The 13269-nt window shown below is 36.3% G+C and overlaps 1 protein-coding gene across 1 annotated transcript; it reads right to left on the bottom strand.

The window, feature by feature from the left end:
* Window positions 1-945: 945 nt before the first annotated feature.
* Window positions 946-1936, bottom strand: LOC116869540 (olfactory receptor 13D1-like). Its single transcript, XM_032860877.1, has one exon. The coding sequence runs from the start codon at window positions 1928-1930 to the stop codon at window positions 986-988; it is 945 nt and encodes a 314-aa protein (XP_032716768.1). The 5' UTR covers window positions 1931-1936; the 3' UTR covers window positions 946-985.
* Between the last annotated feature and the right edge of the window lie 11333 nt (window positions 1937-13269).

The raw sequence follows: 13269 nt of genomic DNA, 5'->3' as shown, positions 1-13269 counted from the left end.
TTGCAAATGACATATTAGATAAAGGGCTAGTATCTAAAAATCTGTTAAGAACTTAACAAACTCAACACCTAAGGAATAAATATTCCATTCAAGAAATGGGCAGAAGACATGAACAGACATTTCTCCAAAGAAGACATACAAACGGCCAACAGACACATGAAAAAATGCTCAACATCTTTTGGCATCAGGAAAATGAAATGAAATACCACCTCATACCAGTCAGGATGGATAAAATTAACAAGTCAGGAAACAAAAGATGTTGACGAGGATGTGGATAAAGGGGAACCCTTTTACATTGTTGGTGGGAATCAAACTGGTGCAGCTACTCTGAAAAACAGTGTGGATGTTCCTCAAAAAATTAAAAATAGAGCTACCCTACAACCCAGCAATTGCACTACTAGATATTTACCCCAAAGTAAATGTAGTGACCTGAAGGGACCCGGCACTCCAGTATTTATAGCAGCAATGTCCGCAATAGCCAAACTATGGAAAAAGCCCTGAAGTCCATCAACAGATGAATGGTAATGAAGATACACACACAAACACACACACACAACACTCAGCCATCAAAAATGAAATCTTGCCAATTGCAATGACATGGCTGGAACTAGAGGGTATAATGCTAAGTGAATGTCAGTCAGAGAAAGATAATTATCATATGGTATTTAAGAAACAAAACAGAATCATAGGGGAAGATAGGAGAAAATGAAACAAGACTAAGTGAGTGAGACAAACTATAAAAACCTATTAATCATAGGAAACAAATTGAGGGTTGCTGAGGTTAGAGGGGTGAGGGGACGAGGTAAGTGCGTGATGGACATTAAGGAGGGCATGTGATGTAATGAGAACTGGGTATTATATAAGACGGATAAATCACTGACCTCTACCTCTGAAACCAATAATACATTATATGTTAATTAATTGAATTAAAAAAAAAAGACAAGATCCATTTCACCATTTAGGATATCACATGTCTTAAAGCATTTCATGATTTCAATAAATGCCGGTGTCTCTTCAAAACTTTTATCATGGCTTCTTTCACTTCTTTATTCCTCAAACTATAGATGATGGGGTTTAACATTGGGGCTACCACTCCATAAAATAGCCCGATGATCTCATCAGAAGTGTTTGTGTCCTTTGACTTGGGCTTCATGTACGTAAAAAGGGCTGAACCATAGAATAAGATAACCACAGTGAGGTGGGCTGAACAGATAGAAAAAGCTTTCTTTCTCCCCTCAGCAGAATTAATTCTCAGGATGGAAGAGAGGATAAAAACATAGGAGATGAAAATTAACAGTAGGGGAATCACCAATATAACAATACTTATCATTGTCATGATTATCATATTGGTGGTTATATCTGAGCAGATGAGTTTGAGAACAGCCAGTAACTCACAGGTAAGATGGTTGATGACATTATTCCCACAGAACGGCATTATCATTGTCATGACTGTTTGCAATAGGGAGATCAGATGGCCTATGATCCATGACCATGCAGCCATATGCACATAAAGTACTTTGTTCATGATGATGGGGTACCTCAGTGGGTTGCAGATGGCCACATACCGATCATAGGCCATCACAGCCAAGAGGACACACTCAGTGCAGCCCAACCCAAGGGAGACAACCATCTGGAAAGCACAGCCAATAAAGGAGATGGATTTTGTCTTGGACCTAAATATGATGAGCATTGGAGGAATGGATGATGATGTATAACAGATGTCCAGGAACGAGAGGTTCCCAAGGAAGAAGTACATGGGGGTGTGAAGGCGAGAATCCAGTATGCTGATGATAATGAGGAGGCTATTTCCCAGCAGAATTATCACATACATGATGAGGCAGAGCATGAACAGAAAAAGCTGGAGCTCTGGGTATTTGGAAAGTCCCACCAGAATGAATTCAGTCACAGGTGAGTAATTCCCCATCTTCATGTGTTCCATTTCACTTTCAGTGTTTAGGAAAGGACAAGACTCAGGGAAATTTAAGTTTATAATGTAGATTTTTAGTACACCTTCTCTTCCAATATTTTATTTGATTCATCTTGAAACACTCCTAGGAATCAAAGGAGGAGGGATATGGTATTTATTTTATTGACGATGGATGGTAGTAAGGCTTTGGAGAAATCCAACACATCTGAGGCCTAACAGAAACAGTGTCAAGGCTATTAATACTCCAAAAGTCCTACTGGGAAGTGCCAAATAAAATTTAAGACAAACTGCTTTCAAATGTAGATATTGGGGATGTCATTATTAATGGAGAATTTTAAATTAAAGGTGTTTCCTGATGAAACTGGTCTCTATTTAAAAGATTATGTAGATCAAGCACCTGTCATTTAACCTGGATATAACTTTAGTAAACTGTTTATTTTTTCAGGGTCTCAGCTCATGGCTGACTTGGAAAAAGCAATAATTATTTGTCAAGTTGTCATTAGAATCAACTTAGATAAAATCTGTTAGACACCTACAACAGTAGATGGTTCCAACATGGCATATATATAATATATAATCATATAACATAGTAGTATTAAATATGTATATATTTAATACAGATATATACACACAAAGATGAAGGAGGTGTGACTTTCGCTGTTCAAAAAAGGTCCCAGATGAGGGAAGCCACTTCTCAGAATGTAGGTCAAAACAAGAGAAAATTGAAACAATAAGTTTACCAGAAACACCAAATCAGCCTATCATGTGGGCCTATTCAACTTCAGTTACCTTTGCTTTCACTTTTGCCATTTCTTCTCCTTTGGTAGTATCAAGGGAGGTTTTGTTTCCTCATGATCTTCATCAGCAACAGCACAAAAAACATCTTAATAGGAAAATATAATCCATGTAAAACAGTGCGCTTCCTGTGTAAAACAATTTCAAGAAAAGTCCTCCAGCTCCTCAACTAACCACATTGTTACCCCTTGATTCTTCTACTGTAGAAGTTTGGAGGTACCGCTAACACCCTAAATGCCCTGCAGAGGCCATGCTATTTCTTTGAGTCTCTCCATAATACTACACTCTTCCATATGCATTTTTTTTTTAAATTTAAAGAGTTTATTTATTTGAGAGAGAGCACGTGAGGGATAGCATGAGCAGGGGGAGGGGTAGAGGAAGAGGGAGAAGCAGGCTCCCCGCTGAGCAGGAATCCCAACTACAGACTCAATCCCAGGACCCTGGGATCATGACCTGAGCTGAAGGCAGACGCTTAACCAACGGAGCCACCCAAGCACCCCTTTTCCATATATATTTGTACATGTTGCTTTCTTAAGCTAGAAGGACTTAGACACCTAACTTAGACACCACCTTTTCTAGGAAAACAATCTCAACCCCTGTTGTGAGGAGGATGTCCCTTATAAGCACTGTCACAGCACTCTGTACTTAATGTCTCTCATAGAATCCTTTGTCTATTCATCTATACAGCTCAAACTCTGTCTTATATATGTAGATAATAGAGATCCCATCATGAAAACTTGTTTTTCAAAATGGAGCTGGATGCAGAGTATTTATGAGAGTTATTTTAAGCTTATTCTAAGCTTAAAATATTGTTTAAAATTGTTAAAAATTGTTTCTTTTTTCAAGAAAAAGTGTGCTATATGACATGTTTCAATGTGGAAAAAGTATAGAAAATTTTACAAAACCATTTTATTAAGCTAAAATAGCCTGTTATTTATTCCAAATTGTCAAGGATAGAAGAAAACTATGATCAATATTACTCATGCATATATATAAGAATCATAAAGTACATCCAAACTGTATACTAAAGTGCTATAATTTATTTCGTAATTAATGAAAGTCCAAATTAATATTTGAAAGTCTATCAATATAATACACTAAACAAATAGACAAAAAACCAAAACACATGTTCATCTAATAAGATGCCAGAAAGCATTTGATAAAATATCATACTCATTCATAGTAAAATCCCCTAGAAATCTAGATATGGGATGATACATAATTAATATAGTAAAGATCATCTCTATCAAATCATTGGGCCACATAACTCAAAATGGTAAAACTCTGGAGTGTATTTGTAAACGGCATCAAAGATTGATATTAGCACTATTATTATTATTTTTTTTAAAGATTTTATTTATTTATTTGACAGAGAGATCACAAGTAGGCAGAGAGGCAGGCAGGGGTGGGGAAGTAGGCTCCCCGCTGAGCAGAGTGCCCGATGTGGGGCTCGATCCCAGGACCCTGAGATCATGACCTGAGCTGAAGGCAGAGGCTTAACCCATGAGCCACCCAGGTGCCCAGCACTAGTACTATTATTATTAAACTTATTTTTTTCCTGAATGATCGATCCACCAAGTAGAAATAGTAAGAGAAATAAATGATATTTATTTATTGATATTTTTTGCATGCCCTTCCATGTTTCAAGTTCGATCAGGATTTGAACAGTTGCAGCAATTTTTTTTTTCTTTTAGGTTGCTGAAGTCTGGTTTGTGTTGATCGTGGGTCATTCTATATTTGTGAGATGACATACCTTCATATGTTATATAGCCAATAAAAATTGTAATTTTGGAGAGGAGTAAAGGGAAAGGAAAATACTCATGGTATAATGTTACATTAAAATGGGAAGTTTCATAGCGATATAAATGATTACAATTTGTATATATGTGGCTGAAAAAGAACCACAGCAAAATATTAACTAGTTTTCTCTGAAATGCATTTGGAAGCATTATTAATATTTTTATTTTTCTTCATTTCCCCCAATTTTCCCTCATTGTCCAAATTTTCAAGACATGGAGAATATATATTTTATGACTGTGAAAGTCAGAAGTATTTTAAACATCTTCAACAATATACTAGCAAACTGAACATAGCCCTCCTATGTTTACTGAAACATTATTTACAATAGCCAAATTGTGGAAGACCCCTAGTGTTCACTGATAGATGAATGGATAAAGAACACAATGGAGTATTATTCAGTCAAAAAAGAATGAAATCTTGCCATTTGCAACAACGTGGATAGAGCTATAGAGTATAGTGCTAAGTGAAATAAGTCGGAGAAAGGCAAATACCATATGATCTTACTCATATGTGGAATTTAAGCAATGAAACAAATGAGCAAAGGAAAATAAAAGGAAAAAACCAAGATATAAACTCTTAACTATAGAGAACACACTGATGGTCATCAGAAGGGAGGTAGGTGGAGGGGTAGGTGACATAGGCGATGGGAATAAAAGAGTAAACTTACTATCATGAGCACTGAGTAATGTAGAAAATTGTTGCCTCACTATTTTGCACCTCTGAAACTAATAGAACACTATGTTAACTACACCAGAATTAAAATAACAATAAAAAATCAGAAGTATTTTAAAGTAGTCCTTTTAAGGAAACCGTGCAAAAATTTAAGGAATTCTGTCCTCAGTTTTCATTAAAACCCAAGAACGGGTAAGAATAGTTAATGGATATTCGAGAGAAATTTTTATTGATTTATTACACAGACTGACTTAAGACAGTGTTTTGATTTCAAGCAATCACTTCACAAATATACGCACCCTGAGCAGAGACACTGAAACAGTTCCAATACTTGGAATAAGTTTCTAGAGGTCACCAGTTAGAATGTCCAGGTGGGCTGTGTAGATAGGATGTACTTTATGAGGGACCCAAATATATCACACAGTAAAAAGATAAAGCAGAGGAGAGACTCAACATGACGAGTGTGTAGGATATTAATGAGAACTATTACCTCGGCTCCTTTATTTCTACCAAAGAGGAGAAGTTTCAGTTTCTTTTCTGGCTGTTTTTTGTCAGTCTGTCTCCAAAGGGTCTGTCCTTAGATTGATGCTCATCTTCAGGGATCACCTGTAGAAGGAAAGCAAACTGCATGAGTAATTGCATCATGAAGGATTCACCCTTCTTCCTATATTTACCAAGAGAAAAGAGTAGACATTTGTAAAGCACAATAACTCACTGAGACTTCCTGATTTTAACCTAAGGAACCTCTTGAAACAGGCTGTGCCTCATTCCCCTCAGAAGGAAACCAAACGTACCATTGTGTCCTGCTCCTGCTTCAGCTGGTTTCCCCTCCTGTTTATGAAACAACATATTCTTCATGGTATCAGGCATCCCTGGTGCTAGATCTCCAGTGCTTGTCCAAATAAGTAGCAGCCCCAAAGTTGCTGATAATAAGCAATAGTGCTCAAGTTAGAGCAAGGCTTCTTTTTCATTTCTTATGTGGTGTTGAGAATTATGCCGGGTTTTCTCATTTTCATTTCTGTGTGGAAACAAAGAACACTTCTTTGTTGCTGGGAACTCCAGTGAACTGAGCTCACTGCTAGGATCAATTCATCCAGCTCATCTTCTTTACGCTCTAACCATCTGTTGGTCTGTATAGTACAGTGCATAGCCCTCTGTCTCTGGAAACCTACTATGTCCCAGTCCTCTTTCTCCTATGTCCCGTTAGCAGCTGCTAAAGAGAAGCACTATGTCTTATTGGAAAGTACTTGGCTTGGAGGACCTAAACTTCAATCTTGGATCTTTGGCTTAATGGATCTATAAATCTTGTGCAAAACATTATCTCACAGCATGATGTGTCATTTAAAATGGGGTGATGATACCTATTTTTAGAGTTGTTTTGAGGATTAAAATGTAACATCCTTAAAAGTCACTGGCATAGATTGAATGTGTAGCGCTTGTTAGTTAATTTAAATGCCTAGGGTGATATTCTTTCGTTTTCCATGATAATGGAAAGTGACATCTAAAATGATGTTCATGTATATCCACAATATTTTCTTCACCCAATAATTCCTTAATTTTTGCTTTGTCTTATTCAGCACTTCTAAAATAAATTATTCATTATTCCCAGTTCCCATTCACCCTTTCCTTTCTGGAAATATCTCTTCTCACCTTTGTCCTAATGTTCCCCATTAAATCTTCAGGATTTTCATCTTCTCTATCTATAGTAGATAGCATGGCTAATTAGGATTTCAGTTTTCAAAGCAAGGAAAACACTCTGCTGTTTTTTTCCTCAGTGTTTCACTAACTTCTTGTGACAATTTGTTGCTCCTTCTCAATGAGTTGACTTCTTACTTTTCTTTTTAGAACTAATGCTAAGTAAAACCTAGGGTTGAGTATTCCATAATCACACACACAACTATTAGTAGTGTTGAGGAAGAGGGAGAAACATCATGCTATAAATGTATATGCAATAGAAAATTAATATGTCACATAAGTACTTTCCTACATTTGGGCCCTAAATATTTATTTTCGAGGGCCTTACCAGTGGTTCTGGTAACCAATTTAAATCCTCCTTTGTTTTCTTCTAAGAGACTTTGTAATCCCAGAAGTGATTTCTTTTAATAATATAGAAGGCAGTAACTTTTAGGTACATTAGGGATGATGTTTCAAGAACTGATTATACTTAACTTAATAAACAATAATTTTTCTCCTCTAAATTATTACTTCCCTGATTATACGGATTATGTATACTCAGTATAGAAATTTGAGAAGTCCAGAAAATCCAAGGAAGAAATCAAAGTCATTCATTATTATAGAACAAATACTAGTATTTTGACATATTATCTATTCATGTACTATATTTACAGGCATAAGAGCATGCTGCATTTCTTGATTTATTAAGTTTTTAAATAATTAACAATAGAGTGTGTGTATTTCCCATATTAGGCAGTTTTAATGAATTTCATAGTATCTTCAGCTGATAATAGGAAAAAAATGTAAGTAGAAATGAAACAGTTTTTTGCTGGAATCTCAGTAATTTTTCACTTTTTTGGCTTTTTGAATGGATGACAATGTTGAGGACTGGGATCAGATTCCCTTCATTTTATTTCGTGTGAGGAAAAGGGAGGTACGGCTCCAAGGAGTGTCCAGCGCTCTCCTGCTATTGCTTCCCATTGTCCCCTCAACTTCACTTACTTCCTAACAACTTTCTGACCCTTGACCCTCCTGTACACTTCCAGGTTTTAGTGTTTCAACTCCATCTACACTTTTATTTTTCTATCACTCCAAAATTGTGTAGGCCTTAGTTAGAAGAACACAATTCTACTCACATTTTAAGATTCAAATATGTGCCAGGACCTTTGCTAAAGTCTGATGCCAAATATATTCACTCTGTGTTGTGGGGGTACATAAAAAAATCAAAAAGACTCTACCTCTTGTTGGAGGGAGTAGCAAAGTTTCAGAGCTTGTTAGAGTAGAACTCTCTGCAACTGTTTTTGGATATTGGATTTTTAAAAAAGATTGTATTTATTTATTTGTTAGAGTGAGAGAGAGCAAGAGCTAGAGTACATAAGCAGGGGAAGCAGCAAGCAGAGGGGGAAGCAGCAAGCAGAGGGAGAAGCAGGCTTCCATTGAGCAAAGAGCCCTATATAGGACTTACTCCCGGGACCCTGGGATCATAACCTCAACCGAAAGCAGAGGCTCAAGTGACAGAACCACTCAGGCACCCCTGGATATTGAATTTGCCACAAGTATTCATGTTTTGTTTTAGTGGGCAGTAACTTGGCAGGGCTCAAATTTCAAACTTATCGGGGCACCTGGGTAGCCCAGTGGGTTAAGTCTGCCTTCAGCTCAGGTCATGATCTCAGGGTCCTGGGATCAAGCCCCCGACTGGGTTCTCTGCTCAGTGGGAAGCCTGCTTCCCTGCCTGCTGATCTGCCTACTTGTGATCTCTCTGTCCATGCCAAATCAATAAATATAATTTAAAAAAATCAAACTTGTGTTCTCTAAGGTGGGCAGCCACTGAAATCTCTACTCAAATATTTTAGGCTTACCTGTACTTATGTGTATTTTAGGGATCAGTCAGTATTTAGGCAGAGCTTATGTAGAAATCTGGGGTTCCCATTCTTTAGCTATTTTCTTTCTGTGTCTTTTTTTTCTTCTAAATTTTTAACTACTGTGATCTTCCCAAACACTCCTCTGTTTCTTCAAGTTGATGAGATTGCATTTTCTATCTGAATGTTAGCTACCCTATAGAAGGACTTTGTCCTTCCCTTATCTTAAAACTACTAAAAGGGAAACTCACCTGGTGCTATTTCTTCTTTTTTTAAAATTTATTTTATTTTTTTTTATAAATATATAATATATTTTTATCCCCAGGGGTACAGGTCTGTGAATCGCCAGGTTTACACACTTCACAGCACTCACCATGGTGCTGTTTCTTCTAACAAGTGTTGACTGCCCTCATTCATTGTCTGGATACTGTTGGCCATTTCAGGAAGGCATTTATTTATTTACTTATTTATTAATCTTTAACTTTTAAATTTGAATTCCAGTTAATTAACATACAGTGTAATATTAATTTCAAGTGTACAATTTAGTGATTCAGCACTTATATACAATACCTGGTACTGATCACAAGTGTACTCCTTAATCCCCATCACCTGTTTCACCCCATTCCCCTTACCAGCTTTCCTCTGGTAACCATCGGTTTGTTTTCTATAGTTAAGAGTCTGTTTCTTGGTTTTCCTCTCTTTTCCCCCATGATCATCTGTTTAGTTTTTTAAATTCCACATATGAGAGAAATCACCAGGTATTTGTCTTTCTCTGACTGATTTCCCTTAGCATAATACTCTGTATTTCCATCTCTGTCATTGCCAATGGCAAGACTTCATTTTTTATGGCCAAGTAATATTCCATTGTGTGTGTAGTGTGTGTGTGTGTGTGTGTACACACTGTATGTGTATATACCACACCTTCATTAGATCTAACCCTTCTTGACAAATTTATAAGTGTACAATACCATATTGTTAGTTATAGGAAAAATATTGTACCTCAGATTTCTAGAACTTATTCTTTGTAAATATCTGAAACTTTATACCCTATGGAATAATAACTCCCCATTTATTCCTCTCCTCAACCTCTGGCAACCACCATTCTACTTGCTTCTATGAGTTTGACTATTTTAGATTCATTATGGAATCAGAGAGTATTTGTCCTTTATGACTGGTTTATTTCACTTAGCATAAGGTCCTCAAAATTTATCCATGTTGCCACATGTGGCAAGATTTCCTTCATTTTTAAGACTGATGAATATTCCATCATGCGTGTGTATATATTTGTGTATATATACATATACCACATATATGTATGTGTATATATATACACATACATATATCTATCTATCTCACATTTTCTTTAACTGTTTATGCATCTTTTGACATTTAGATTGTTCTATCATTTTGACTATTGTGAATAATGCTGCAGGAGTGCCTGGGTGGCTTAGTGGGTTAAAGCCTCTGCCTTCTGCTCTGGTCATGATCTCAGGGTCCTGGGATCAAGCCCTGCGTTGAGCTCTCTGCTCAGCGGGGAGCCTGTTCCCCCCACCCCCCGCCCTCTGCCTGCTTCTCTGCCTGCTTGTGATCTCTCTCTCTCTGTCAAATAAATAAAATAAAATCTTTAAAAGAAAATAATGCTGCAATGAACATGGGGGATCAAATATCTCTTTGAGATCCTGGTTTCAGGAAGTTGTAAAAAATTTTTTTGTCTAGAGTTTATGGGTGATCCAAGATTCATTATTAGAACATTCTATTTCATGGAATACATACATTCTATTTCATAGTCTATGCATTTTTTACACATCTATGTTATAAGTGAAATAAAACAAGAAGTTATATTTTCTTGTGTTGTCTTTACCTGGTGCTGAGATAAAAGCAAAAGGATGGGGGAGGTTTCACTCTGGTTTTTGCTAAATAACTTGAATAAAATGAAGACTATCTGTAGCTTGAAAGTTTGGTAAACTTATATGTAAAACTGAACTACTAAATTTCACTTAGAGGTTAATGAAAATAAAGATATATACTTTTTTCCCATCTAAGTTACAAGTCCCCTTGAATTTTATTCATAGGTATCCTATGGGGTTGGGAACCACTGCTAGAAAGTATACATAGGAAAGGAATTTCTGTGTCATAGTCTATACATATATTCATCTTTTTTGGTAATGTTTAGTTTTTATTTTAACAATTTTTAAAAGTTTAGTAGTTTCTTTTTGGGGGGAATCTACATTAATCTTTACTAATTTTCCAAATTTGTACTCTAACAGAATGTATGAGAGCTCCTTTTGCACAATGTTCTTGTCAATATTTAGTATTGGCCAATTTTTAAATTATTAACAATCCAGTCTGGTTAGTTTGGAGAAGCATTCTTTAAGCCTCATGTAATGGTAGATACTATTTGAAGGGTTTTGGGAATTATATGGGGTGGATATATGAAACACTGCCTGAAGATGTTTCTGTTTGGTTGGTCATGAGGTTAGGTTCAAGCAAATCCATAGAAGGAACTAAATAGGTGGAGCCAAATGCTGGCCCAATAGAGTAGTGGGGGCAGTAACTACATGTATAAACTCTACATGTTTGTAAGTTGTTGGTGCATCCCTGTGCAGGTACTTTCAAGAGGGAGAGATGAAGTGTGAGAGACTGTTGACCCTGAGAAACAAACTGAGGGTTTTGGAGGGGGTGTGGAGGAATGGGTGAGCCTGGTGGTAGGTATTAAGGAGGGCACATATTGCATGGAGCACTGGGTATGGTGCATAAACAATGAATCTTGGAATACTGAAAAAATAAAATAAAATTAAGATGTTAAAAAAAGAGGGGCGCCTGGGTGGCTCAGTGGGTTAAAGCCTCTGCCTTCCACTCAGGTCGTGATCCCAGGGTCCAGTAGAACCCGGCTTCGGGTTCTCTGCTCGGTAGGGAGCCTGTTTCCTTCTCTCTCTGCCTGCCTCTCTGCCTATCTGTGATCTCTGTCTGTCAAATAAATAAATAAAATCTTAAAAAAAAAGATGTTAAAAAAAGAGTCTTTTGTAAGCATTGTGGAAGGGATCATATTTTCTTTTTCTTTTTTTTATTATTAAAAGTTGGTTTTGGCATAGAATTATTTCTTTATTTTTTTATTTTTTATTTATTTTATTTCTTTTCAGCGTAACAGTATTCATTGTTTTTGCACCACACCCAGTGCTCCATGCAATCTGTGCCCTCTCCGATACCCACCACCTGGTTCCCCCAACCTCCCACCCCCACCCCCCCGCCCCTTCAACCATGAGAGACTATAGACTCTGAAAAAAAAAAATCTGAGGGTTTTGAAAGGGATCATATTTTCTATTATATTCTGAGGCCACTAGATGGTGGCACAGACTAGCTTTTTCTTCATCCTTTGTGTATAAACCTGTAAGTCGAATTAAGGATCAACTCCACTGTTCTTGCTTGTTTGCTATTCAAAACGTTAATTCATACTCCCAGTTGCAATGAATTAGATTTTGTGTTTCTCCATATTATTTTCATAATTTAGTATTTAAGTTTTGGGTGGGCAGTGTCACATTTATAAATATTTCATTTCTCTGATTACTTGTGATTTGGTTATCCTTTCATATTTTTATTGATATTGGTTATAGAACTATGCTGTAGAAATTGCTATTTTTTTCATTGGATGTCTGTGTTTTTTAGAAACATATTCTGGACTCTCATTTTTGTTTTTGTGTACTACAGATAAATTTCCCCATTTATGATTAATATTTAAGCTTGCTTAATGGTAATGGTGTCTTTTGTCATATAGAATATTTAATTTTCAGGAAGCTGAATTTCTCATTTTCTCTTTTTGTTTTTTAGCTTGTTTAATAAATACTTTTACTATCTGCATGTCATAAAGGTATTCTTTCCTAATTTTTTATAGATGTTCTAAAGTTTTGCTTTTTAGAATTTGACTATTAAATCCTTTTCAAATTTTTATGTAGTATAGTATAAGATAGATATCTATATAGTTATCTTTTTTGTCAGTGTGAATAACCAAGTATGATTTATCAAATAGTCCGTTTGCTATGTACTGATTTACAATGCCTTATCAGTTATCAAACCCTGTGATGATATCTGTTATCAAATTCTTACATATGCCTGAGATATTTCTGGATTTTCTATTCTATTCTATTGATTTGTTTGTCTTTCCATCTTCACCAATACTACATGATCAAAATACCTACAACTTTATAATCAGTCTTGATGTGATATAGTGGTAACCATCAACTTACTCTTATTCTGCAATATTTTCTTGGTGACCCTTGATCTTTTATTCTTTTATGTAAATTTTAGGATCAACTTAACAATATCCAAGGAGGGGAAGGAAGCTCATTCCGTTAGAGTTTTGATAGAATTACATTAAATTTAGAGAGAATGTTGGGGGTAAATATTTTTGAATTTGATAACTATGTGTTAAATATAGCTCCCTGTGGGGCACCTTGGTGGCTCAGTGGGTTGCAGCCTTTGCCTTTGGCTTGGATCCTGGTCCCTGGGTCCTGGGATCGAGCCCCATGTCCAGCTCTCTGCTTGATG

This window comes from Lontra canadensis, unplaced genomic scaffold (genome assembly GCF_010015895.1).
Source record: "Lontra canadensis isolate GAN:19392208 unplaced genomic scaffold, GSC_riverotter_1.0 scaffold19, whole genome shotgun sequence".
NCBI classification, from domain to species: Eukaryota; Metazoa; Chordata; class Mammalia; order Carnivora; family Mustelidae; genus Lontra; species Lontra canadensis.
This window is presented reverse-complemented; position numbering and strand designations above follow the sequence as displayed.